Source organism: Cygnus atratus, chromosome 29 (genome assembly GCF_013377495.2).
Source record: "Cygnus atratus isolate AKBS03 ecotype Queensland, Australia chromosome 29, CAtr_DNAZoo_HiC_assembly, whole genome shotgun sequence".
NCBI classification, from domain to species: domain Eukaryota; kingdom Metazoa; phylum Chordata; class Aves; order Anseriformes; family Anatidae; genus Cygnus; species Cygnus atratus.
The window spans coordinates 438,090-460,831 of NC_066390.1; the positions used below are offsets into that span (position 1 = coordinate 438,090).

At 69.2% G+C, this 22,742-nt stretch overlaps 5 protein-coding genes across 7 annotated transcripts; 3 read left to right on the top strand and 2 right to left on the bottom strand.

The window, feature by feature from the left end:
• Positions 1–634: 634 nt before the first annotated feature.
• On the bottom strand, positions 635–8,332 carry NACA (nascent polypeptide associated complex subunit alpha). The gene is made up of 8 exons (XM_035570224.2): positions 8,182–8,332; positions 7,724–7,795; positions 2,676–2,761; positions 2,504–2,581; positions 1,878–2,024; positions 1,591–1,719; positions 1,021–1,143; positions 635–764 (listed from the first exon to the last, which is right to left on the bottom strand). The coding sequence occupies exons 2-8, from the start codon at positions 7,791–7,793 to the stop codon at positions 750–752; spliced, it is 648 nt and encodes a 215-aa protein (XP_035426117.1). The 5' UTR covers positions 7,794–7,795; positions 8,182–8,332; the 3' UTR covers positions 635–749.
• A 143-nt stretch (positions 8,333–8,475) lies between these two features.
• Positions 8,476–11,440, bottom strand: PRIM1 (DNA primase subunit 1). Of its 2 annotated transcripts, XM_050715967.1 has the most exons (13): positions 11,279–11,437; positions 10,966–11,123; positions 10,595–10,701; positions 10,412–10,485; positions 10,057–10,193; positions 9,933–9,991; positions 9,743–9,853; positions 9,560–9,650; positions 9,333–9,477; positions 9,192–9,261; positions 9,029–9,114; positions 8,848–8,946; positions 8,476–8,742 (listed from the first exon to the last, which is right to left on the bottom strand). In XM_050715967.1, exons 1-13 carry the CDS (start codon positions 11,379–11,381, stop codon positions 8,723–8,725), a joined length of 1,260 nt encoding a protein of 419 aa, XP_050571924.1. In that variant the 5' UTR covers positions 11,382–11,437; the 3' UTR covers positions 8,476–8,722. The 2 variants fall into 2 exon arrangements, with proteins under 2 accessions (XP_050571924.1, XP_050571923.1); XM_050715966.1 differs by having other exon boundaries at positions 8,848–9,261; positions 11,279–11,440.
• Positions 11,441–11,458: 18 nt separating this feature from the next.
• Positions 11,459–13,409, top strand: LOC118260178 (17-beta-hydroxysteroid dehydrogenase type 6-like). Of its 2 annotated transcripts, none has more exons than XM_035570254.2 (4): positions 11,459–12,341; positions 12,418–12,676; positions 12,752–12,915; positions 13,064–13,409. In XM_035570254.2, the coding sequence occupies exons 1-4, from the start codon at positions 11,693–11,695 to the stop codon at positions 13,261–13,263; spliced, it is 1,272 nt and encodes a 423-aa protein (XP_035426147.1). In that variant the 5' UTR covers positions 11,459–11,692; the 3' UTR covers positions 13,264–13,409. The 2 variants fall into 2 exon arrangements, with proteins under 2 accessions (XP_035426147.1, XP_035426148.1); XM_035570255.2 differs by having other exon boundaries at positions 12,752–12,833.
• Positions 13,410–14,498: 1,089 nt separating this feature from the next.
• On the top strand, positions 14,499–16,322 carry LOC118260198 (retinol dehydrogenase 16-like). The gene is made up of 4 exons (XM_035570287.1): positions 14,499–14,817; positions 14,896–15,154; positions 15,784–15,947; positions 16,105–16,322. The coding sequence occupies exons 1-4, from the start codon at positions 14,499–14,501 to the stop codon at positions 16,320–16,322; spliced, it is 960 nt and encodes a 319-aa protein (XP_035426180.1).
• Positions 16,323–17,932: 1,610 nt separating this feature from the next.
• On the top strand, positions 17,933–19,393 carry LOC118260197 (retinol dehydrogenase 16-like). Its single transcript, XM_035570286.1, has 4 exons — positions 17,933–18,245; positions 18,323–18,581; positions 18,927–19,090; positions 19,164–19,393. The coding sequence occupies exons 1-4, from the start codon at positions 17,933–17,935 to the stop codon at positions 19,391–19,393; spliced, it is 966 nt and encodes a 321-aa protein (XP_035426179.1).
• Positions 19,394–22,742: the final 3,349 nt, after the last annotated feature.

The window sequence follows — 22,742 nt, forward strand, 5'->3', positions numbered from 1 at the left end:
GCAGCTTCTCGAGGCGCAGGCGCGCTGCGCACCGCCCGCCCCAAAAGGGGGCGGGGCCGGCGGTTGCCGGGGTGACGGAGGGGCGGGGGGCGGTTGCTGTGGAGACGGGGAGCCCGGCGGTTGCCATGGCGACGGGGGAGGCCTGGGCCTGGGCCTTAGGCCTGGGCCTAGGCCCGGCGGGGCCCCGCGGCCTCCCCCCGGTGCTGGGCTCGCCGCGCAGCCGCCGGTTCTGCCCCCGCCGTTAATTCGCTGCTCCCCTGCCCGGCCCCGGGCCTCCCGCTGAGGCGCAGGGGGCAGGAGGGCCGTGGAAGGCCCCCAACCAGCTCCCTGCCGAGCCAGCGCCCCGCGCCTCCTGCCCCGCTCCCCTCGCGAGGTCCCCCCCGAGCGCTGCCCACCGGGAGGCCAGCACGGGACCCCCGGGGTCTCCCCCGGCCCCGCTCCCCTCACGGCCTCCCCCCCCGAGGCTCTGGGCCAGGCGTGAGGAAGGAAGCGGGGAGCGGGCAGGTGCTGTTCCACCCCGGCAGGACGCGCCGGGGTATCGGGGCCGGGATCTCCCCGAGAGGAAGGCTCCACCCTGGGGCCTCCGCTACCGGGGAAGGGACGGCAGCGAGGCCGAACCAGAGGGGGAAAAGCGTTTCACCAACAATAAGCCACAACTTTTATTAATGGATAGAAATAGTACAAATTTTAAATTTAGTTTCATTTTACTTTTCTCTGAAACACCAAAAAAGGCTCCTCCCTCCTGACGGCTACATCGTCAACTCCTGCGGAGAGAAAGACGAGTCAGGAGCCAGCTTCCAGCCGCCCCACGGCCCGCAGCCCCGCGTGCCCTGGCCACGCGCAGGGACCTGGTCCCAGCCAGCCCCACGCCCCCTGCCCTGCCCCGCACAACCCCAAGCTCTCGCTCTGCTGGCGCCCGCAGGGAACGCCGCGCCGCACGCACCTCTCCCACCCAGGGAGTCCCGCTTCCAACCCCGCTCCCTCCCCAGCCCCCCAGATTTCCGGGCCGCCCACACTCACCATTATAGCATTTACAATATCGTTACTGTTGTTCTTCAGGGCACGGACTGCCTTCGCTCGGGACACGTTCGCCTGAGACATGACCAGCTCAATGTCTTTCACCTCGACGCCGGTTTCGTCGACCTGAGGAGACAGAGCCCAGGGCTGACTGCAGCTGAACGCAGAGGTTGCTCCGTGCCCGGCGGAGGAAAATGGGATCGCGTGGATCGGGGTCGCTCCCGCTCAGGCCTCAGGAAGCTTTGGGGCAGGCCCCAGCCCTGCGGACACTCCTCTGGCAGGGACTGGGACCAGGACCTCCGGGGTAAGCCCCCGCACCTCCTTTTGCCCCCGAGGCAAGGGAAAGGAAAGAAAACCTCGTGTCTTAACAGCACCACTGGAGGCGGCCGGGGAGGAGGCTCAGGCAGGAGCGGCAGGTAAGGAGCCTGCAAATCCAGCCCCTGCCTCCGCAGCTGCCCGGGGCGCCTCTGGGCCAGCGCACGCTGCTTGGCCCCCGCAGAGAGATGCCCACGGGCAGGGGATGGCCGGGGAAGCGCCCGGCCCCGCCGCAGGGCTACAGCGGGGAAGGCTCACCTCCTCTTCCTCGCTCTCCTCCTGCACAGTGGGGGTCTGCGTGTTCTCCTGGATGTTTGAGACAGCTTCTCCCTGCACCTTGAACTTCTCGGCGGCTGCCAGCTGGGCCTGCTGGGACAGGTCTTCGATCTGCAGGAGGGAAGGAGCGTGAGCGAGGCCAGCCCCGCGCGGCGGGCGGGGGGGGGGGAGGGAGCCGGCCCTCGCTGAGCACCGCGGGCCTGCCCGCAGCACCCCGGGGCGCGCCCCAGCACCGTGCAGCTCAGCAGCCGGCCACGCGGCCAGCTCACCTTCGCTTCGCCGAAGACTATGTAGGTGTCTGACGCTGGGCTCTTGTACACGTCTGGCTTTGTGATGACAAAGAGGATGTTCTTGGATTTCCGGATGGTGACCCTGGTGACTCCCGTGACCTGGCGAAGGCCCAGCTTAGACATTGCCTGAAAACCAAGCGAGGAAGGGAATGAGGCGAGGAGTTCCTGAGGCAGCCCAGCCCGCTCAGCTGCTGCCCGGGGGGCCCCGTCCAGCGATCGGAGCTCTCACGCACAGGGCAGGGTGCGTTTCAGCGCTGCCCACGAGCGTTCCTTTTCGACCGACGCGGCGCTGGAAACCTGGGGGGGGTGGGGGGAGGGGCGCTCTCCCCCCAGGACCGGCGCAGGTCCACGCCACGACCTGGAGCCACCCCAGCTGCAAGGACTGGGCCTGTGCTCAGGGACGTCCCCCGGCCTTGGGGCCTAACAAGGGCGGAAAATCACGCAAACCTCTGCTGCTGTGGCGGCAGGGCAGGAGGAGAGGGGCTGCTGTCCCCAACAGGCTCGCGAGGCGAGCACCCGAACACCCGGGGACGCCGCGCCCGACCCTGAGCCGAGCCCGGGCTGTTCGCTGCGGACAGCTCCGGCCCATCCGCCTCCCGCCTCACCTTCCGTGCTTTCTTTTCACTCCGGCTCTGTTTTGCTTTGCTAACGGGTTCTTCATCTATTTCAGCTGCTGCTGCGAGCTGCGAGGAGAGCAAACGAGAGGGAGCGGTGACAACCCTGCGGCGGTGCTGGGGGCTCTGCCCCGGCCGGCTACATGCGCCTCCTCCTCCCTACCTGCGCCTGCTGTGTCGTGGCCTGCGTGGAGTCTTGCTCTTCGAGCTCTGGGACGGATTCATCGCTGTCAGACTCTGTTCCGGACCCTACCGAAAGAAACGTGTCAGCTTCTCAGCTCAGAACCCCGCACGGAGCAGCAGGCGGGCCCGGGGACACAAGGACCCGCGCTGCCTCGGCGTGAACTCTGCTGCCGGCGCCGCCAGGTGCTGGCGCAGCCAAAAGTTCCACCCCCGTCGCATTTCAGCCAGCGGGGTTGAGCAACACCTGGCGGGAGGCGCCCTCCCTGCAACCGCAGCGGGACAGCACCGGGCACGAGCTGCCTCCTCCCGGCGCTCTCCGCACAAAAACTCCCCAGGAGCGGCCAAAAAACCCGCACCAGGGCCGTGCCCGGGCAAGGCTGCGCTCCGCGGGGCTCCCGGAGCAGCGCGGGTGCCTGGAGGCTCACCGCGACACCGAGGCCCCAGGCTCGAGGGCGAGCGCCCAGCAGCAGCACCCCTCGCACCTCCTCGGGCCTGCCGGCGGCGCGGGAGCCGACGACGCAGCGAGCAAACGAGCCCCAGCTCGCCACGTGCTCGGGGCTGCCGCGCCTTTCGGAGACCTTCCTGACGGGGGGATGACTTGGGGTGACCTTGGAGTTTCCCCACCACGGAAGCATTTTGGGGTCTCTGCCCGTCCCGAAGGCTGCCGGCTGCCCAGGAAGCCCCGGGGGCCGCCAGCTCCTGCAGCGCGCGATCCCCTCGCGAAGCGCGGCGCGGGTTTTTTTGTTTGTTTTTTTTTTTGCCTGCAACGTGCCGGTGCCCGGAGCAGAACCGCGCCGCCTCCAGCGCGCGGGGCAGGCTGAGCGCCACACTCTCATGCAGCTGTTACCTGGACTCCGTCCCGTTTCCTTCTCGGGGAAGGGTCTCCGCATCCGCGGCCACGCTGAGCCCGCGGCAAAGCTCTGCGCAGGCTCCTGGGGGGCACCCAGGGTCCGCCAGGCCCTGCCCTGCCCCTGCTCCGCTCGGCGGGTGGGAAACCACAGCACACACCAGACGCAAGCGCGCGGCTCTCCCCGGGGAGCTCCGAGCGTGAAGCCAGCTCAGGCAGCAGCCGCAACGCCCGCGCGCAGCCCACCCCGTGCTCCGTGCCCCACAGCACGCCGTTAGTGCCGCGGGACGGGGCCGGCAGCGCTCCGCGGGCAGGCTGGGCTCACTCCCGCCTCCGCCGCCCGCGCCGCGGGGGTCCCGCGGGGGTGGGGGGGTTGGGGTTAGTATCTGGTGGGCAGCCCGTGACACTCCATGCACACGGCAAACGGGGGCGGCCGATACCCTTGTCGTTCCTCAGCACGGGCGCCTTGGCGGCGGGAGCCGGGGGGGCCGCAGCGGGGGCCACGGCGGCGGCTCGGGGGGTGAGGTCCACCAGGACGGGCTGCAGCGGCGGCTCGGCAGCGGGCGCCTCGGGGGGGAGCAGGGGGGGCAGGTCGTCGTCGTCCTCCACGGCAGCGCTGGCGGGCGCGGGGGCTTTCGGGGGGGCTTTGGCCGGGGCGGGGGGGGGGGCGCGGGGCCGGCTTGCTGGCCTTAGCCGGGGGGGGGCGCTTCTTGGCGGGGGCGGCGGTCGGCACAGAGGCGGCGGGGGGGGCGAGGTCGCCCCCCGGCGCGGCAGCGGGGGGGTCGGCTTCTGGGTTTGGGGGCGCAGGGGCGGCGCGCTCGGCCGGAGGCTTTGGGGGGGCACCAGAAGCAGGAGGCGGAGCGCCAGGAGCTGGGCTGGCAGGAGCTGCTTTGGCTGCCGGGGGGGCGGGGGGGGCTGCGGGGGGAACGGGAAGCGCTTTGGCTGCAGGAGCTGGCGCAGCAGGGGCAGGGGGAGCAGCGGGGGCAGCGGCCGGGCCCTTGAGGGGCTTCTTGGCCGCAGGGGGGGCGGCCGGAGCTGGGGCAGCTGCAGGAGCCGGGGCACTGGGGGCAGCTGGGGCAGCAGCCGGGCTCTTGGGGGGCTTTTTGGCTGCAGGGGGGGCAGCCGGAGCCGGGGGAGCTGCAGGAGCTGGGGCAGCGGGGGCAGCGGCGGGGCCCTTTGGGGGATTTTTGGCTGCAGGGGGGGCGGCTGGAGCAGCCCCCGGCGGTGCGACAGGAGAGGGGGTGGCAGAGGGGGCATCGGCTGGGCCCTCGGGAGCCGCGGTGGCTGCGGCGGGGGCGGCTGGAGCTGGCGGGGCCGCAGGAGGCGGCGCGGGAGTAGGGGGGCTCGAGGGAGGAGATTTGGGGGCAGCAGGGGCCGGGGGGGCAGCAGGGGCCGAGGGGGCGTTCGGAGGGCTCAGAGGAGCAGGGGGGGCCGCAGGAGGGGCGGCTGGCGCTGCCGGCACGGGCACGGCCGGTGGGAAGCCGGCAGGAGCAGCGGGCGCAGCGGCCCCCGGAGCTGCCGGCGGTGCTGGGGGGGGCGCGGCGGCTGGGGGGGTTTGGGGCAGGGCGGCAGCACCGGGAGCGGCCCCGGGGTCGGGGCTCCCGGGAGGTGCCGGGGCTGCGGGGGCTGCCAGGGCAGGGTCCCCAGGCTGGGTCCCGGCCCCAGCAGGAGCGGCCGGGGGCAGCGGAGGGACGGGGGCCGCGGGCAGCGAGCCCTGGGGGGCTGCAGAGGGGCTCCCGGGGGCCGCCCCGGGGGGCAGCAGCGGGGCCAGCGCCAGGGGGGCTGCCAGGAAGACGGGGGGGCACGGGGGGGCGGCCAGGGGAGGCTGGGGGGCGGCAGGAGGCAGCGGCACCGCTGGGGCCAGGAAGGGGCAGACGGGGGGAGCGCCCGGGCTCTGGGTACAAAGCGGGGGGGGCCCCACGGGACGGGGAGGGGTCGGGGCAAGAGCAGCCGGGGTCACCCCGGGGCTGTGGGGAGGGGCGGGGGCAGGAGAGGGGCGAGGGGCCGAGGCCACGGAGGTTCCTGCGGGGCTGGGGGGGGCAGCAGGGGGGCCGAGAGCCACTGGGGGACGGACGGGGCTCAGCGGGGAAGGCCCCGCGGCGGGGATGGCAGCGGGGGACGGCGGCGGGGGGAGTCCCGGGGACACGGGGCTGAGCGGGACAGCGGCGGCGGGCCCTGGGGACCCCGGGGCCGGAGGGGGGGAATTAAGGGGAAGGGGCAGGGCTGGGGCAGGGAGCTGGGGGGGCACGGAGGAGACGGGAAACGCCGCAGCGGGGACCGCGACGGGGGAGAGGGGGGCCGGGGCCGGCTCCCCTGGGGCAGCCGGGGCAGCGGGGCCGGGGGCCGGAGGCGGAGGCGGGGAAGGAGCAGCGTGGAGAAGAGCTGGGGGAGAGAAACAAAGCGGACCCGTGAGAAGGGGGCGGCCGCGGGGCCGGGCCCGGTGGGACCCCGCGGGGCAGGGACGGGGACCGGGACCCGCCGGCAGCCCCCGCTCGGCCCCGGCCCCACCCCAGCCCCGGCCCTCGGTGCGGCGCCGGGGCAGCGGCAGCCCAGAAACGGCCGAGCGAGCGCGCTGCGCGTCCAGCCGCTCCGGGGGCGCTCCCACCGCCGCCCCTCGCCCCGCGCGTGGGGCTCCTTCGGGAGCAGGGGAACGCCCCGGCGCCGGGCAGCGCGCCGCTCGCACGGGTGGCGCGGGGCGGCCTCGGGCACCGGGCGCTGCGGCAGGAGGAGCGGCAACGGGGCTGCGGGAGCTGAGCGGGGAGAAGGTCGGGGGACTGAGACAGGGCCCCCCCGGCTCACAGACAGGCCCCGACAGCGCCCCGAAGGCGGGGCAGAGCTGGGCGGCGGCGCCGCCCGGGCCGGTGAGACCAGCACCACCGGTCAGGGGAGCGGAACCAGCCCCGCAGGCGGCCGGGCCCCCCGCCAGGCTGAGGATTTGGCAGCTCGTGTCCCAGCCCGGCCCACGCAGCCCCAAATTTCCCCACCCCCCCACCCCGCCAGGCGCTGCCTCTCGCCACGTCCAGGAGAAAGCAGCCGCGCACAAGCGCTTCCCCAGTTACCACCGGGGCCGCCCAGACGCCCCAGTCCTCACCGCCCCCCCCCCGCCCCGAGCGGCAGCACCCCCAGGGAAGGCTCCCGGCAGCCCCCTCCGCGCGCGGGGACCTCTCCGCTCCCCGAGAACCGCGGCCCAGGCGCTTCTGACCCCCGCTGCCCCCCCCAGGAGGCTCAGCCCCACCCCCAGCTCTGCTCCTTCTCCGTCCCCGCCGCCACCTCCCCGCGAGGTGTCCCGTCCCCCCCCGCAAGGGGCACCGACCGCAAGGGTCTCCCGGTGACCCCAAGGCCTCCCACGACGGGACGGAGGCCGCTGCCCCTCTCCCGTGTTGCTGCCCGCGGACGGGCCCCCGGTCACGGCGTCGCCGGCCGAGCCGTGCTCGTGGCCACCCTCCCCCAGCCTCGCTGCGCTCCGCGAGGCCGGGACCCGACAGGAGGAGACGGGGCCGGAGAAGCCCCGAGGGACGCGAGCCCCCCGGCAGCTCCGACCCGCGGCGAGCTCGGTGCCCCCCCGTCACCGCAGCCGCCCCTCGAGCCCGCTCCCGGCGGCAGGAGGCGGCGACGGAGGCTTCCTGCCAGCACCCCCGGGCCCCGCAGGACGCTGCGGCTTCTCCCCCGGCCCCCAAATCCCGCCCGCCCGCGGGCAGGGCCCTCTCTGCCCCTCGGTCCCCCGGGGCTGGGGCACGTCGGCAGGCAGCGCGGCCCCGACGGCGTCCTGCCATCACGGGGCCCCCATCGCCCTCAGCGGCCCCCTCGCGCGTTTCCCGTCTCGTTGTGCAAACCACCCCCCAAAAGCCTCGAGCGTGGCTGACCCAAGGCCCCCCCCGGGCCGCCGAGGCACCAGCCGGGGCCGCCGCCGAAAGCTTCCCGTCCGTACGGGACCGAGGCCGCCCGGTGCCGCGGCGCACACCGGGGTCCCTCGGGGTCCCGACCCCAAAACCCCTCCGAGAAGCCCCGGCTGGGGGCAGGGAGCGCCCGCAGCCACCGGGACAGCCCCGAGCCCGGTGCCGGAGCCTCGCCGCGCCCCCCCCGCTCCTGCCCCGGGGCTGACACCCGGCGGCTCCCCGCTTTCTCCCGGTTTGTCCCCGGCCCTCCCGCCCCCCGTCCCCGGCCGCCCCCGCCGCGCTCACCTGTCTCAGCCTGCGGCTGCGGCAGCTCCTGCTCCGTGGCCGGGACGGTTTCTGTAGCTTCACCAGGCATTGCTGCGCCCACCGGGGAAAGCAAAACGGCACCGGGCTCGCGGCCGCACCGGGAGCCGCCCGGGGGGGCCGCCGGGAGCTCGCCCTGCCCGCACCACCGGCGCTCGACCCCCCCCCCCCCCCGGGATCCCCCGGGCCCCTCCCGGTACCGACGGCTCCGCTCCGCCGCCCCCCCAGGTCCCTCCCTGCCCCCTCCGGTCCCCCCCCGGTCCGCCCCGAACCCCTCCGGTCCCCCCCCGGTCGCCCCCGGTCCCGCCTCCCCCGTCCCCGCCGCCTCCCGGGTGCTCCCGGCGGCCTCGGCCCCGCCGCCACCGCCCTCCCGCACCCTCCCCCCCGGCCCCGGTGCCCCGCTGCGGCGGATGGCGGCGGATGGCGGCGGCGGCGCTCACCGTGCGGGTAGCGGGGCCCAAGATGGCGTCGGAAAGAGACCGAGCGGCTGGCGGCGCGACTTCCGGAAGGGCCGAGCGCTTCCGGGGCACGGGGCAGCGTCCCCCTCCCCGCTCGCCCCCAGGGCTGCGCACCAAGGTTCCGGGGCACGGACGGTCCGGGGGGGGGGCGGGAACGGGGCCCCGGCGGGGTCCTGGGGGATCCGGGGGGGTCCTGGGGGGCCCCACCCCGGCCCCAGGCCCCGTCCCGCCCCAGCCCCGCGGTGGTAGGACGGCCCAGGGAGGTAGGCACGCGGGTGACCAGAAATTTTTAATGGAAAACAGGGTAGAAAAGGTTCAAAAAATACAAAAGGCAAAAATAGGGCAAAAAAAAGGTACAAAAAATACAAAAGGCACAAACAGCGGCGGTCGGAAGGGAGCTGGGGAGATCGGCCAGGGGGCATCAGGGCCCTGCCCCACGGCACCGGGCCCCCACGGGTGGCAGGCAGGTCCCTCGGTGGCCCCACGGCAAGGACGGGGGCTGCCGCCGCGCTCCCCAGCAGCATTAGAAATCTCCTTGCAGGTCTGGGAAGGGGAGAAACGAGGAGTTTTACAGGAAAAGAGCAGTGCCCCAGAGCCACGGGGCCCCTCCAGGTCCCCAGGCTGGCTGCTTCTCCTCCCGGTGCTTACCGCTTCGCCGGAGCTGCTCCCCCCTCCGGGCGCGCTCCATCTCCTCCAGGAACTGCTCAAAAACCCGCACGTACGGCGCCAGGCTCGTCCTCTTGTAGTCTGCAGGAGCAGAGGGGGCTGAGCGGGAGAAGCCCACCGGTGGGGTGGAGACCCCCCGCACCCTAGACGCGGCCCCGCTCACCCCGCACACGCCGCTTTGGCTCCGTCTCTCCGTCGTCCTCCTGCTCCCCGTCATCGCCGGCCGCGTCCAGCTCGTGGCACAGGGAGCTGCGGGTGACAGCAGGATGTTGCAGGGGCTGCCGGCAGAGCCAGGACCCAACTGGGGACCCCCTCTGCTGGCCCACCTGATGGTGGGGACAGCAAACGGGTCGAACTGGTCCAGCCTCTGCAGATCCAGCGGCACTGAGATGCGGCCTGCGAGAAAGGGGAGTTGCTGCTGGAGGTGGCCAGCCCCACGTCCCGGCCCCGCAGGTGGCCAGACTGACCTGTTTTGGGGTGGACACTGAAGGGGCTCTTCAGCAGGTGCCCAACGCCTTTGCTGACGTTGATATCAAGGCGCGGGAAGCAGTACTGCAGCATGATCTCCCAGTCCGCGTAGCATGGTGCACTCTTCCCAGCGTTCGATGTCCGCTGCGGGGACGGGGGATCAGGGTGCAGCCTCGGGGGCTGCAGCACCCACCCCTCACCCCTTGGCAGCCCCATGGGAGCTCACCCGCGTCCGCTCCATCTTGCCCTTCAGCAGCTCCCAGCGCTGCACTGAGTCCCGCTTCTTGGGGAAGTCGCTCTGCAGCGGCTCGCGGTGCTGTGCCTGGCGGTTAAGGCTGATCACGGTCACCACCAGCCCCGCTCCCCTGCGCAGACCCTCCCCTGGACCCAAGCCGCTGCACGAAGGATATCCTCCGGGACGAGGGCCAGCACCTTGTCCCAGCGCTCCAGGCTGCCCAGGATGTCCTGGCCCACCAGCGCGTACTCCTCAAAGTACTTCTCCACCACGTTCACCGACCGCCTGCGGAGGAGGAGCAGGGAGAGGCTCAGCGCCCCATGGCCGGCGGCTGCAGGGGCCGGGCAGGAGCGTCCCCACCGACCTGATGAACGGGTGGATGGGCTCCGAGAGGTTCACTTTCTTCACGGTCTCTGCTCCACCCTGGGGGGACAGCGTTGCTCAGCCCTGGCAAGGCAGGCAGGGCTGCCCGGTCCCCACGCACCCACCTTCACCAGCGTCAGGTACTCCACGGCGGCCGCGCGCAGCGCCGGGGACCATTTCCGCACCGCGTCATCGCACACCCAGCAGTGGACGCCCCTCCGGCCCGAGTACACCCACAGGCGGTGCTTCATGCCCAGGTCCTCTGCGGGGGGAACAGCCGGGCTGCGGGAGCGTGCTGGCACAGGCAGCGCTGCAGACCCGCCGGGAGAACCCTCTGGGCATCAGCATGTCCTCTGCTCCCGCTCCAGCCCCGCAGCAGCTCCCCCAGGCCCCTCTTCAGGGCAGCGCTGCAAGGGGCAGCAGGGTCTGGATGCGTCCCCGGTGCACGACAGGGGCTGCGCGGGTCCTGGGATCCCTCACCCACGAGCGCGCGGTCAATGACGCGAACAGCGATGGTCATCAGGGTCCAGCACTTGGAGCAGATCTCGGCCGAGCTGGGGGCAGAGCGCAGCGGGTCAGGCGGGCGCTGCGGCCGTGCCGTGCCCATTCCCAACTATTCCACCTTGTTGGGGCCAGGGCCATGCTGTGAACGCCCCCGGTAACCTGCAGCACGTCCGGACGTCGTCGTAGTCCGTCATGTCGATGTCGAAGACCAGCTCCTTCTCCATGGGCTGGAAGGCCCCCAGGTGCACCGTGTTGTGCTGGCTGGGCTGCGGGGCACAACCTGCTCAGCCCCGGCGGGGGGCACGGGGCGGCCGGCATCCTCCCGCAGCCCCCGGCCGGTCGGGGAGCCCGGTGGGAGCGGGATTTGGGGTGTTTAAAGAGAGCTTGGACGTGGTGCTTGGGGACGTGGTGCTTGGGGACGTGGTTTAGCGCGTGACGGTGGTGGCAGGGGACAGTTGGACCAGATGATCCTGGAGGGCTCTTCCAACCCTAACGATTCTGTTTTGGGGTTTTAGGGTTCTGCGACTCACCCGGTGGGAGTAGACGGCCCCGATGTCGATCTTGTAGGGGTTTATCTTCTGCAGCTCCCGCTCCAGCTCCTGGGGGCTGCCGAAGGACTGGAAGCGCACGTAGATGTCGTCCCGCAGCGTGAAGGAGAACTCCCGCAGCTGGAAGTAGTTCTTCGCCGCTGGGGGGGGGGGGCACGGATGGGGCTGGGGGGGACCCGGCGCGGACCGGCACGGGGCCCCCCCGCGCCCCCCGCGCCCCCCGCCCCGTTCCCGCCGCGCCCCCCGGGCCCAGCCCCGCCGGCCCCGTCCTGCCCGGCCCCCCCCCGCCGCTCACCGCCGCCGTAACCGAGCCAGCGGCCGTAGGCGCCGTGCGGGAAGAGCCGCCGGTAGAAGACCGGGAGCAGCTCGGGCAGCGCCGCCGGCTCGAACCGCGCCATGGCGGCAGGCGGCGGGAAGCGGCGGCGCCGCCTGAGCCCGGGGGCCGCCGGGAGCTGGGGGGCGGCACCGCCCGGCACGGCTCGGAATGGCGCGGCACGGCACGGCACGGCGCGGCGCGGCACCCGGCACCGCCTGGGCACCGCAGCCAGATACGGCTCGGCTCGGCTCGGCTCGGGAACGGGCGCTTGAGCACCTGACATAGCCCGGAACGGCTCGGCACGGCACGGCAGGGCACCGCAAAGTCCGTGCCAGTCCTGCCCGGCACGGCACGGCTCGGCTCGGTTCGGGAGTGGGCACTGCAGTGCCTGACATGGCCCAGAACGGCACGGCACGGCCGGGCACTACAAAGCCCACCCCAGTCCTGCACGGCACGGCACGGCTCGGCTCTGCACCTACCAGAGGGGCACGGGCAGGGCACGGGGCTGCAGCGAGCCCCGGCCGCCGGGGAGGGGCAGGGGGGGCTCGGGGCGCCCCAGGGAACTCAGCCCCTGGCCCCGCCCGCGGTCATTGCCCGGTCCCGGGGGTCCAAGGTCGGTGCGGGCCTGATCCGGTGCTTGCGGCTGCACCAGCGCCTTCCCCGCTCGTCCCCCGAGTGTCCCCGCTCCGCTCGCTGAGCCCCGACCTCCTGCCCGGGATGGGGTCGTGGCTGTGGCTGTGGCTGGCGGTGCTGGCGGGGCTGTTGTGGCTGCGGCGCTGGCACCGGGAGCGGCAGACGGTGCCTGGCCTCTCGGAGAAGTTTGTGCTGATCACGGGCTGCGACTCGGGCTTCGGCAACCTGCTGGCACGGCAGCTGGACGCGCGGGGGCTGCGGGTGCTGGCGGGCTGCCTGACGGAGCCGGGGGCCGCCAGGCTGCGGGCGGCCACCTCGCAGCGCCTGCAGACCATCCTCCTGGATGTCACCTCCAGCCACAGCATTGCTGCCGCCACCGCCTGGGTCCGGGAGCATGTGGGTGACCGAGGTAGGATGGGGGGCACGTCTGGGACTGCGGGCACGTCAGGGGACAGTGGCCCTGTCTCACCCCATCCCCTCCCCAGGGCTGTGGGGGCTGGTGAACAATGCTGGGATCTTCAACCCGGTCGGCCCCAACGAGTGGCTGAGCAAGGATGACTTCGTGAAGGTGCTGGACGTCAACCTGGTCGGCCTCATCGAGGTGACGCTGAGCCTCCTGCCCCTGGTGCGCAGAGCCCGGGGCCGGGTGGTCAACGTGGCCAGCATGGTGGGGCGCATCGCCCTGGTGGGAGGGGGGTACTGCGTCTCCAAGTACGGCGTGGAGGCCTTCTCCGACAGCCTCAGGTACCCCCTGTCCCATCCCCCTGTCCCCCTCCCAGCCCCAATCCCCGCTGCACCACGCTCACCGCTGCCTTCCAGGCGTGAGCTCCGGGATTTCGGGGTGAAGGTGTCCATCATCGAGCCCGGCTGCTTCCAGACCAGCATCCTGGACTCTGACGAGGTGAGGCAGAGCATCGTGCGGGCGTGGGACTGCGCGCCCGACGAGGTCAAGCAGGAGTATGGGCAGCAGTACTTCCAGGCCTGTGAGTGTGGGTGCCAGGGGTGCCAGGGGGCTGCGGCTGGGATCCTGTGGCAGGGAAAGGAAAACAAAACGTGCTGCCCTCACTGGGTTAAATCTCAGCGTGGCGCGGGGCGCCCGGCCAGCTCCCACTTCTCACTTCCCCTCTGCAGACAACAGCAATTTTCAGCATTTCATCGTCACAGCCAACCCCAAGCTCTCCCTTGTCACCAACGCCATGGAGCACGCGCTGACAGCCGAGTACCCGCGCACTCGCTACGGATGCGGTCTGGACGCCAGGCTCTTCTACATCCCCCTGTCCTACCTGCCCAGCGCCTGGGCCGACCGCCTGCTCGCCACCAGCACCACCTAGGAGCGCGCTCAGGGCGCAGCCGGTGCCCAGCACGGTGCTGCTCATACCCCCGGCATCGGGCGTGCGGCCCAGGCCCCGCTCGCTCCAGTCGGTTGTTGGCGTTCGCGGCCATTTCATAGAAAGCAACACTGCCCTGAGTGCCTGCATGTGTTGTGTGGCCACCGCCGCTGCCTTGCGTCCGCCCACTGCTCTTTGCTTTCGGGGGCTTCATGCTGCACAAGCAGCAAGGAACAGGGGGGTCCTGCTTCGCCAAGAGGGAAGGGGAGGACAGGGGCATCCCCGGGGATGGGTGAGGCATCAAACACTGCCGGGCAGAGGAGAACGACCACGGGGACTGGGAGGGCTGTGAGGGACCAAAGCTCCTTCCTGGCCACAGAAGACCCCGGTGTGGTGCTTGCCCCGCTCTTGGGGCAATGCAGCTCAGCCCTCGCTGGCCCCAGGCTCTGCAGGGGCTGCCCCGTGCTCCCCTCTGGTGCCCTGTGCGTGCAGAGGGAGCGGCTGGGGGGGCTGCATCAGGCAGCTGGGAGGACAGGTCTGTGGGGTGCCCATGTGGGCGCAGACCCAGCCAAAACCCCAAGGACCAAACACAAAGGCTGCAGCCCCATGCCAACAACAGGCTGCCCCTGGGCTGGTTTGCAAGGGGGCAGGGGAGAGGCTCAGCACTGCCGCAGGAGCGCAGGAGTGTTTTGTGGGCACCGCCTGTGCAGGCGTGTGCCTACAAGCTCAGTGCAGCTTCTTGCTGCTCTCCAGCTCTGGTTCCCAGAGCCACCAGATGCCTGTGATAAAAGCAGAAGCGAGCGGCGTTAGGAAACACAGCGCCTGCTCCTTCAGGCTCCTTCCATAACGCTGCTGTAAGACGCGGCCCAGGGCAGTGCCGGCAGCGAGACGCCTCCAGCACGCCCCAGCTGTCGACAGAGCTGGCGACACCGGAACGGGGCAGGAAACCATCACGCTCCTGCCCAGGACCTGGCCTGGAAGGGGCCGGGGACACACTGTGGGGCTGAGCCCCCTGCCCGTGCCTCCCCAGACTCGGCTGCAGCCTCAGCTGCTGGCACAGCGCCGCTGGCCCAAGATCCGGCCCCACCACCAGCACTCATTTACCCTGCCCTGCAGGGTTGGGCAGGTCCAAGGTCGGTGCGGGCCTGATCCAGCGGTTGCGGCTGCAGCAGTGCCTACTCCCGCTTGCCCCCCGAGTGTCCCCGCTCCGCTCGCTGGGCCCCGACCTCCTGCCCGGGATGGGGCCGTGGCTGTGGCTGGCGGTGCTGGCAGGGCTGTTGTGGCTGCGGCGCTGGCACCGGGAGCGGCAGACGGTGCCCGGCCTCTCGGAGAAGTTTGTGCTGATCACGGGCTGCGACTCGGGCTTTGGCAACCTGCTGGCACGGCAGCTGGACGCGCGGGGGCTGCGGGTGCTGGCGGGCTGCCTGACGGAGTCGGGGGCCGCCAGGCTGCGGGCGGCCACCTCGCAGCGCCTGCAGACCATCCTCCTGGACGTCACCTCCAGCCACAGCATTGCTGCCACCACCGCCTGGGTCCGGGAGCGTGTGGGTGACCGAGGTAGGATGGGGGGACACGTCTGGGGCTGCGGGCATGGCAAGGGGGCAGAGACCCTGTCTCAACTCATCCCCTTCCCAGGGCTGTGGGGGCTGGTGAACAACGCCGGGATCGCTATCCCCACTGCCCCTAATGAGTGGCTGAGCAAGGACGACTTCGTCAAGGTGCTGGACGTCAACCTGGTCGGCCTCATCGAGGTGACGCTGAGCCTCCTGCCCCTGGTGCGCAGAGCCCGGGGCCGGGTGGTCAACGTGGCGAGCGTGATGGGCCGGATCGCCTTCTTCGGTGGGGGGTACTGCCCCTCCAAGTACGGCGTGGAGGCCTTCTCCGACAGCCTCCGGTAAGTCCATGTGCGGAGCCCGCTGCTGGTTCTTCAGGCTGCTTCACTTCTCTGACAGAGCCTTCACCTGCGCAGACCCCTTCCTCTGCCACCCCCAGCGAGCACACGTGGGCTTGTTTTAGCTGCCACCACCAGATGCGCGAAGAGGGCCTTTGGGGACGCAGCGCCCACCCACGCGGAGTGCCACCTCGTGCCGTACCCACGGCCACCGCTGGCAGCCTCTGCTCTGGCTTCAGTCCAGCTCACGCAGAGGCAGCCCAAGGGAGGGGACGGTGAAGGATGTGGCAGGGCTTTGATTTCATTCCCCCGCGTGCTGGATCTGCCTGGCTGCAGGGGAGGCTGCTGGCCCCAGGCTGACACCACCTGCCTGGGCAGGAAACCTCCTGCTTGGACCTTGCCCTCGCTCCAGATCCCGGGGGAATGTCCCCGAGGTCTGTTCTGACCCCATCCCATCCAGACTCAGCAAACATTTGTTCATGAACCACCTCGGATGCGTGCTGGGGCTGGCACGGGGTGTGCTGGCGTGTCCAGGATCCCCCCACAGTCCCCTGTCACAAGGCTGCCGTGCATCCTGCACGACCCCGTGCTGGCTGCCGGAATCTGGTCCCACGGGGCTCGGATCCTTCCAGGCTTGAGATGCGCCACTTCGGGGTGAAGGTCAGCATCATCGAGCCAGGCTACTTCAAGACAGCGATCGTCGGCGCCCAGAACCTGGAGAAGTGTTTTCTTAGCACCTGGGAGAAGGTCTCGGATGAAACGAAAGCAGGCTACGGGGAGAATTACTTGAAGGACTGTAAGTATACCACCTAGAAGCTAAAGCAACGGTCCTCCCTCCCTGATGCCAAAGCCCACCACGGGGCCACAGGGTGTCCAGCCGCCCTGAGAGCCAGAGAGTTCAGTTGCCTTTGGCACGAGGCTCAGCACCCACTGGGCCCCTTCTGCCTCCGCAGTTCTGGCAGGAGCCAAGAAGATGCAGAAGAGGTGCAACTCCAACCTCTCGGTGGTCACGGACTGCATGGAGCACGCGCTGACCAGCCGCTACCCGCGCGCCCGCTACTCGGCTGGCTGGGACGCCAAGCTGCTCTTCATCCCCCTCAGCTACCTGCCCTCCACCCTCGCCGACGTGATCCTGACCTGGCCCTACCCCAAACCTGCCCAGAAAGCCTGAGGCCGCTGCAGGCAGCAGCAGCCAGGGGCTGAGATCTGGCATCACCCTGCAGCTGAAGCCGTGCAGAGAAGTTCCTAAATCCCTAGATCGGCGTACATCCTGCAACTCGCTGTCACCTGCTAGCAAACAGGTTTGCTGCTAAATAAAGACAATGTCCTCTTCCCTGCACGGCAGGGCTTTTCTTTTTAGTTGTGCCCCCTCCCTCAGACAGCGCACCGAGGCCATGCCCCTGCCTGCACCAGGAGAGACAGGACAGAAGAGTCGGCACGGCTGTGCTGAGCCTCTCCGCCTGCACCAGCCCCTGCCCGCTTCGCTGTGCCCTGGTGCTGGGGACACCCAGGTGCTCCGAGCTGCAGCAGCCGGCTCCGTGCCCCACAGGCAGAGCGGCTGGAAAGGGGAGTGAGCGCTGCATCAGGTGGCCAGGGGAGCCCCCAGCCCCGCTTCGCTGCTCTGAGCTTGCCCCAGCCCCTCTGCTGCCTGCCCTGGGTAAAGGGGACAAAGCAGCCGCCCCAGGGCTTCTGAGCCAGGCAAACTCAGCCCAGCGCTGTGTCCAGAAGGGTCCGAGCCAGCTCTGCCAGCACAGGCAGCTACCAGAGGCCAAAGCAGAGCTCCCAGCACATGGATCTGTGCAAGATGAGGCAGTGAATCGCAATTAAGAAATGGAGTTTTATACCAGGAGCTGGTGCAATCCGGCCTCTCCTGCAGGAGATGCAAAGTTTTATGCTGGGAGCTGGTGCAATCCGGCCTCTCCTGCAGGATGACCCAGAGCAATTTGGGTTTCTGGCTCTTCCCCCAGCTGCTGCTCAATACCTGGGCTGAGGCTGTTGCATGCCAGCCTCTATTTATATGGCCCCCACACCGGGATGGGCCGCGACAGACCTTCACTGAGCGGGACCAGAGCAGCACAGGACCTGCCCAGGTAACCCCAGGGTTGGGGCTGCAGCTTTCACAAGGTGCAGCTCCTCTGGCTGGGTCAGGCACATCTGGAGGGAGCTATAGAAAGGCTCGGACACAGCTGGCTCAAGGACATCCAAACACTGCTAAGGCAGGAGCTTGCTCTGAGGAGGAGGTGGGCTCTGCTCTGAAGGTCCCCAGCCCACCATGCTGCTGCAGGGAAAGAGGCAGAGCGGTGTCATGCTCGGGGGGAGCACAGCAAGGCTCCACCAAAAACACTTCCTTGGTGCTTCTTAGTCACACTGAGGACAAAAGCTCATGTGTAAGAGGGCCAGAAGGAAACAGCCAGGGAGTGCTGAGCAGGATGGGCAGTTGGGGTCTGAGGGAGATGCAGGGGCCAGGTAGGACAGAGAGCTTTGAAACCGGCACCTGCCACGAGCGCACCCACCCGAGGAGCACCGGCTGCAGTGGGCTCCCATGGGCAGCAGCCAGCAGGGAAGTGCAGGGCCTTGCACCTGAGATCCGAAGACCACCCAACACCAGTGAAAAGCCCCTAACGCTACGTGCTCAGGAGAGCTGTCCGATGGCTGAGACTAACAGCTCCCGGGGTGCAGGTCCGACCCAGACGCCACCAGTCCCTGCGCGCTCCCCAGGACCCAGGGCAGCACACAGGACACTTTGTCTCTTCCTTCCCCCAGAGCCGAGCTCCAGCGAGGATGTGGCTGTGGCTGGCGGTGCTGGCGGGGCTGTTGTGGCTGCGGCGCTGGCACCGGGAGCGGCAGACGGTGCCCGGCCTCTCGGAGAAGTTTGTGCTGATCACGGGCTGCGACTCGGGCTTCGGCAACCTGCTGGCACGGCAGCTGGACGCGCGGGGGCTGCGGGTGCTGGCGGGCTGCCTGACGGAGCCGGGGGCCGCCAGGCTGCGGGCGGCCACCTCGCAGCGCCTGCAGACCATCCTCCTGGATGTCACCTCCAGCCACAGCATTGCTGCCACCACCGCCTGGGTCCGGGAGCGTGTGGGTGACCGAGGTAGGATGGGGGGCACGTCTGGGGCTGCAGGCATGGCAAGGGGGCAGAGACCCTGTCTCAACTCATCCCCTTCCCAGGGCTGTGGGGGCTGGTGAACAACGCCGGGATCGCTATCCCCACTGCCCCTAATGAGTGGCTGAGCAAGGACGACTTCGTCAAGGTGCTGGACGTCAACCTGGTCGGCCTCATCGAGGTGACGCTGAGCCTCCTGCCCCTGGTGCGCAGAGCCCAGGGCCGGGTGGTCAACGTGGCGAGCGTGATGGGCCGGATCGCCCTCTTCGGTGGGGGGTACTGCCCCTCCAAGTACGGCGTGGAGGCCTTCTCCGACACCCTCAGGTATGGGGGAGGCCAGCCTCATCCCTCTCGGGGCTCCCGTGTGCTGGGCAGTTGTACCCTGCTTTCCCCACGCAGGGCTTTGAGTTGTGCCCAGCTGCCTCCCATCCCCACAGCTGAGATGAGCATTGAGCCACGGCGAGGGCTTGTGAAAGACGTCCCCGTGGGTTGGGAAACTTGGGCAAGGCTGGAGCCAGCAGTTGTGCAAGCAGAGAAGGATTTTGAGGAGCCTCAGGGAGAGGCGAGGGCTCCCCGGCTGCCACCTGGGGGACAGAGGGGTGTCAGGGGGGTCCCCATTGCCTCGTGATGCCTGGTCCCTGGGGTGCTGATGGCCCCCTCCCCGGCCAGGCGTGAGATGCGCCCCTTTGGGGTGCAGATCTCCATCATTGAACCTGGCGGCTTCCAGACGGGGATGACTGACCCCAGGGTGCTGGTGAAGGCCTTGGAGCGCCTCTGGGAGAGGCTCCCAGCGGAGACCCAGGCAGCCTACAGCCCCTGCTACTTGGAGACCTGTGAGTACCCCCCCCCTCCCCAGCCCTCACACCCCCGGGGCTGTGCTGCTGACCTCCGTTTGTCCCCCCCCAGATGCCCGGCGCACGGCCCTGCTGCACCGCCTGAGCAGCTCCCGCCTGTCCATCGTCACCGGCTGCATGGAGCACGCGCTGCTCGCCCGCTGCCCCCGCAGCCGCTACACGGCCGGCTGGGACGCCCGGCTCGCCTTCCTGCCGCTCAGCTACTGCCCGGCCTGGCTCTCTGACACCATCATCACTTTTTTCCTGCCCAGCTTGGCTGGGGGGATACCTGCATGCCCCTGAGATGTGTGTCTCTGTCCCTGTTACGCTGCTCAATAAAGCTGGTGTGAAGGGGGCTTCCCGTGGCGAGCTTCATCCTCAGAGGGACCTGGAAGCTGCTGGGACGCGGTCCTGGGCCACCTGCTCTGCTCGAGGCGCACCCAAGCCCTTGCCCAGAGCAGCTGCAAGCATCGGAGCCGCGGCCGTGGAGACAGCTCTGCTCCGACAGCCCTGCGGGGGTCCCACAGCGTCCCCTCGGGCAGCAGCAGCCTTCCTCGGCGCTTCCCACCTCCCCAGACACCAGGCCTCAATGACACCTCGCACAGCTTGGCGTGTGGGGTGCGGACATGGGTCCCTTGGCCACCAGCCACGGCCTGCAGGGAGGACAACCCCAGTGCAGCCTCCCTCCAGGCTTTTATTTGGTTTTGGGGGGTATTTAGGGCCAAACACTTACCCGCATGCCAGATCCACAGGCTCCGGAGCTGCCACATGCTTCTGTAGTCCTCTGGGTGCCTTTATCCTTAGCTCACTACCTCCCTCAGCTGCTGAGAGCTGGTTGGGAGCACCCAGGCAGCTTTTTGCCCTTAGCACAGGGGGAGAAATCCCCAGCCGCCAGCTCCCAGCTTCATCTGAGCAGTCAGGGACTGGCCCCGTGCAGGCCCCGTGCAAAGCCCCCAGCGGTACGGCCCCGCTGTCTGCAGGCTCCCCTGGCACCAGGTGGATGTTGCTGGGTTTCGGCACATCAGCTGCGTGGGCAGCAACTCACATCCTTCATAACCCTAATTAAGGGCTGATTAGCGATGATCAGCTGGGAGACAAGCCCCTTAGGTTGTGCACTTGCTTGCGGGGTAAGAGCAGCGTTAACAGCAGCCTGGCTCCCACCCACCCAAGTCCCACAGTGCTTCTCCCTCGCGTGCAAGAGCGGGACAGCACCGGGGCGAGAAGCCCGGGCAGGGAGCACTTGGGGCCCCCATGCACGCTGTGCCACAGCCCCATGGCAGCAGCCAGCAAAACTTTCAGTTTTTTTTTTTGCTGGGCATGGCAGGCGGGTACAGCATCCCCAGCAGCCTGCATGGCACCACGTCCCTGCGTGTCCCCAGGGGGGTGTAGAGCGCAGCGGCGATGCTGGGCAGCACTGGGAGAATGGCTGGTCCCAGAGCAGCCCTGCCTGCTGCCGGCAACCATGAAGTACAAATCCCATGGGAATTTTGGGCCCAGATTCAGCTCCATGGGGTAAAAGCTCCAGCGGGCCTTCAAGTCTCTCCGGTGCCGGTGCCCCAGGGACACCCCCCCTGAGCTGAGCTTCCCCAGCTGCCCCTCCCGTCCTGCCCCGAGCCCTGGAGCGGTGCCTTTCCGGAGAGGAAGCAGCCTCTTATCCCATTTATCTCCAAACAAATGGAAGAAGCGGGCCCCTGGAGAGGGTGGGGGCCCCTTGGGCTCACTGGAGACGGTCACGTTTGGGTGCCGGTGGCCTTGGAGCATCCCAGCAGAGACTGGGAGAAGGAGCCGAGCTGCCTGCCCCAGCTCCTGTCCTGCTCCCAGCGGCACGGCTGGCTTGGAAATGCCACCAGCTCCTGCAGCTGGAAGTCCTGGCTGGGATCGGGTAGCCCCAAAACGCCCCCAGGAAAGCCTTAGATCCCTCGGGTTGCTCTTGATCCAACCGCTGCAGGGTCACCTTCATCACTCGGTCCTTCCTGCTGCATCTACCAACGCTTTTGCTCTCCACAGACAGGTCTGGTCCTTCCCTAAGCTCTTGGGAAATAAAATGCCAAGACAAGGCATTGCCAGCTCACAGTGGATAGTGTTTGTGCCATCAAAGCTGGATCACATGCCCCAGTCTTAGAAGGTGAGGAAGATGAAAACAAATAAATGACCCCGAGGCCCTCACGCTGGTGCCTGGCCCTGCAGGGCAGAGCACCATGGCTGCAGCTGGGCAGGACAGAGTCCAGGGGCTGTTGGGGCTGGGACCAGCTTCTTTCCCCTCCTCACCCCCTCTTAGCATCAGCCCCTGCTGGCCGTGGCTGCGGTGCGTGGCCTGGATCCGATTCCTGCCTTTCCCATGGGCTTGCAGAGGGCAGTAACTCCCCTCAGCTTATCTCCTCCTGCCTCAGTTTCATGATCTGTTACATGGAAACAAAACCACATCCCTGCCCTGCTGGGAAGGTGCAGCCACAGCAAAGGACGAGCCTCCCGGCCCACAGCACAGCATGGCATCCCTGTGCCAGCCGCGGGGCAAAGCGCACCCTGCGGTGCTGGGGGTGGGACCAAAACCCCGAGTTCCCCTTTGCAAACAGAGGCTGGGACCCTCCGGGGCCGGGGTACCTGCTTGCTGGAGTCGCTGGCGACTGGCCTGTTGTTGTGCAAGGGCCGACTTATCAGTGCCGTATGCTTCCCTGTTCCAGCCGTGCCTTCCTTCCGAGCCGATTGTTGATCACAATGTCTTGTCTGCACTTGAAAAGGAGATTTCCTGCAATTGTTTTGCAGGACTTGCAGCTCGATGCAAAACGTTCTGCCTATCAGCCCCCTCCCCAGCGTGGGGGCAAGGCTAAAGCCCCCTCCCTTCCCCTGCAAAACTGCCAGGCAATCACGTTGGGTTGATTAATTGCTGCCTGGCCAGAGGTGTTGCTGTGGAGATAGCCATCTGCAGCGAATTCCGACGGCTGAGGAGGCATCGCAGCTCCAGCTGCCCCCATGCCTTAAAATCCTGGCTCAGAGGCAGTGCCCTGGGGGATGTGGCTGCTCTGCCCCCTCAGCAATGTGCTGTGTCCTCAGTGTGCCGATTTTGGGCTCCTTCCCCAAAGGAAAGCCTGAGGTCCCCTGAGCAATGCCTCGGGGACAGGCATGGCACATTCCCCCTAACCCACCTTATCCCTCGGGGCTCCCAGCAGATTCATTTTCCCACTGCCCACAGCACCAGCGAGCCCTGGGCAGGATTAGGCCCATGGCTTGGTGGCCGCCAGGTCCTGCGTGGAGCAGGCAGCAGATGGGGTGTCTCCAAATCACCCACAGAGCCCCTCTGGTGCTGATGCTGTCACCTTCCCGAGGCCTCCCCTTCCCCAGTGCACCGTGACCTCAGGTGCACGCCAAACTGGGGGGGCTGGAAGCTGCGTCTGACGTCCCCTCGCGCTGGGCTGTCTCAGGATATCGGGCTGCCATGGTCATTTCCTGCTGGGGAGGATCCCAGAGCCCACCCCACACCCTGCAGCGGCCGCGTCCCCGCACGTCCAGACGAGCGCCAGCCGCCGTGCCGCGAGGATCGCCCCGCGCAGCTGCTCCGCACGCCCGCCGGTGAGCCAGCACGCCTCGCGCCCCTCTCCCACCGCTGCCTCGGGAGTCGAAAGCCCCGGGCACAGCTAGGCTCTGGCCCTGCAGG

Bases quoted from the DNA above. Each gene is read 5' to 3' on its own strand.
- LOC118260198 (XM_035570287.1), top strand. From the start codon at position 14,499: ATGGGGCCGTGGCTGTGGCTGGCGGTGCTGGCAGGGCTGTTGTGGCTG. The intron at 15,155-15,783 runs GTAAGTCCATGT...GGATCCTTCCAG, and splicing joins GCCTTCTCCGACAGCCTCCG to GCTTGAGATGCGCCACTTCG. The intron at 15,948-16,104 runs GTAAGTATACCA...CTGCCTCCGCAG, and splicing joins GGAGAATTACTTGAAGGACT to TTCTGGCAGGAGCCAAGAAG.
- NACA (XM_035570224.2), bottom strand. From the start codon at position 7,793: ATGCCTGGTGAAGCTACAGAAACCGTCCCGGCCACGGAGCAGGAGCTG. The intron at 2,762-7,723 runs GTGAGCGCGGCG...TTCTTTCGGTAG, and splicing joins GCAGCCGCAGGCTGAGACAG to GGTCCGGAACAGAGTCTGAC. The intron at 2,025-2,503 runs GTGAGGCGGGAG...CTTGGTTTTCAG, and splicing joins GTGAAAAGAAAGCACGGAAG to GCAATGTCTAAGCTGGGCCT.
- PRIM1 (XM_050715966.1), bottom strand. From the start codon at position 11,381: ATGGCGCGGTTCGAGCCGGCGGCGCTGCCCGAGCTGCTCCCGGTCTTC. The intron at 10,486-10,594 runs GTTACCGGGGGC...CTCTGCCCCCAG, and splicing joins GACGTCCGGACGTGCTGCAG to CTCGGCCGAGATCTGCTCCA. The intron at 10,194-10,411 runs GTGAGGGATCCC...TTCCCCCCGCAG, and splicing joins CATTGACCGCGCGCTCGTGG to AGGACCTGGGCATGAAGCAC.
- LOC118260178 (XM_035570254.2), top strand. From the start codon at position 11,693: ATGGCCCAGAACGGCACGGCACGGCCGGGCACTACAAAGCCCACCCCA. The intron at 12,342-12,417 runs GTAGGATGGGGG...TCCCCTCCCCAG, and splicing joins GGAGCATGTGGGTGACCGAG to GGCTGTGGGGGCTGGTGAAC. The intron at 12,677-12,751 runs GTACCCCCTGTC...GCTGCCTTCCAG, and splicing joins GCCTTCTCCGACAGCCTCAG to GCGTGAGCTCCGGGATTTCG.
- LOC118260197 (XM_035570286.1), top strand. From the start codon at position 17,933: ATGTGGCTGTGGCTGGCGGTGCTGGCGGGGCTGTTGTGGCTGCGGCGC. The intron at 18,246-18,322 runs GTAGGATGGGGG...TCCCCTTCCCAG, and splicing joins GGAGCGTGTGGGTGACCGAG to GGCTGTGGGGGCTGGTGAAC. The intron at 19,091-19,163 runs GTGAGTACCCCC...GTCCCCCCCCAG, and splicing joins CCCCTGCTACTTGGAGACCT to ATGCCCGGCGCACGGCCCTG.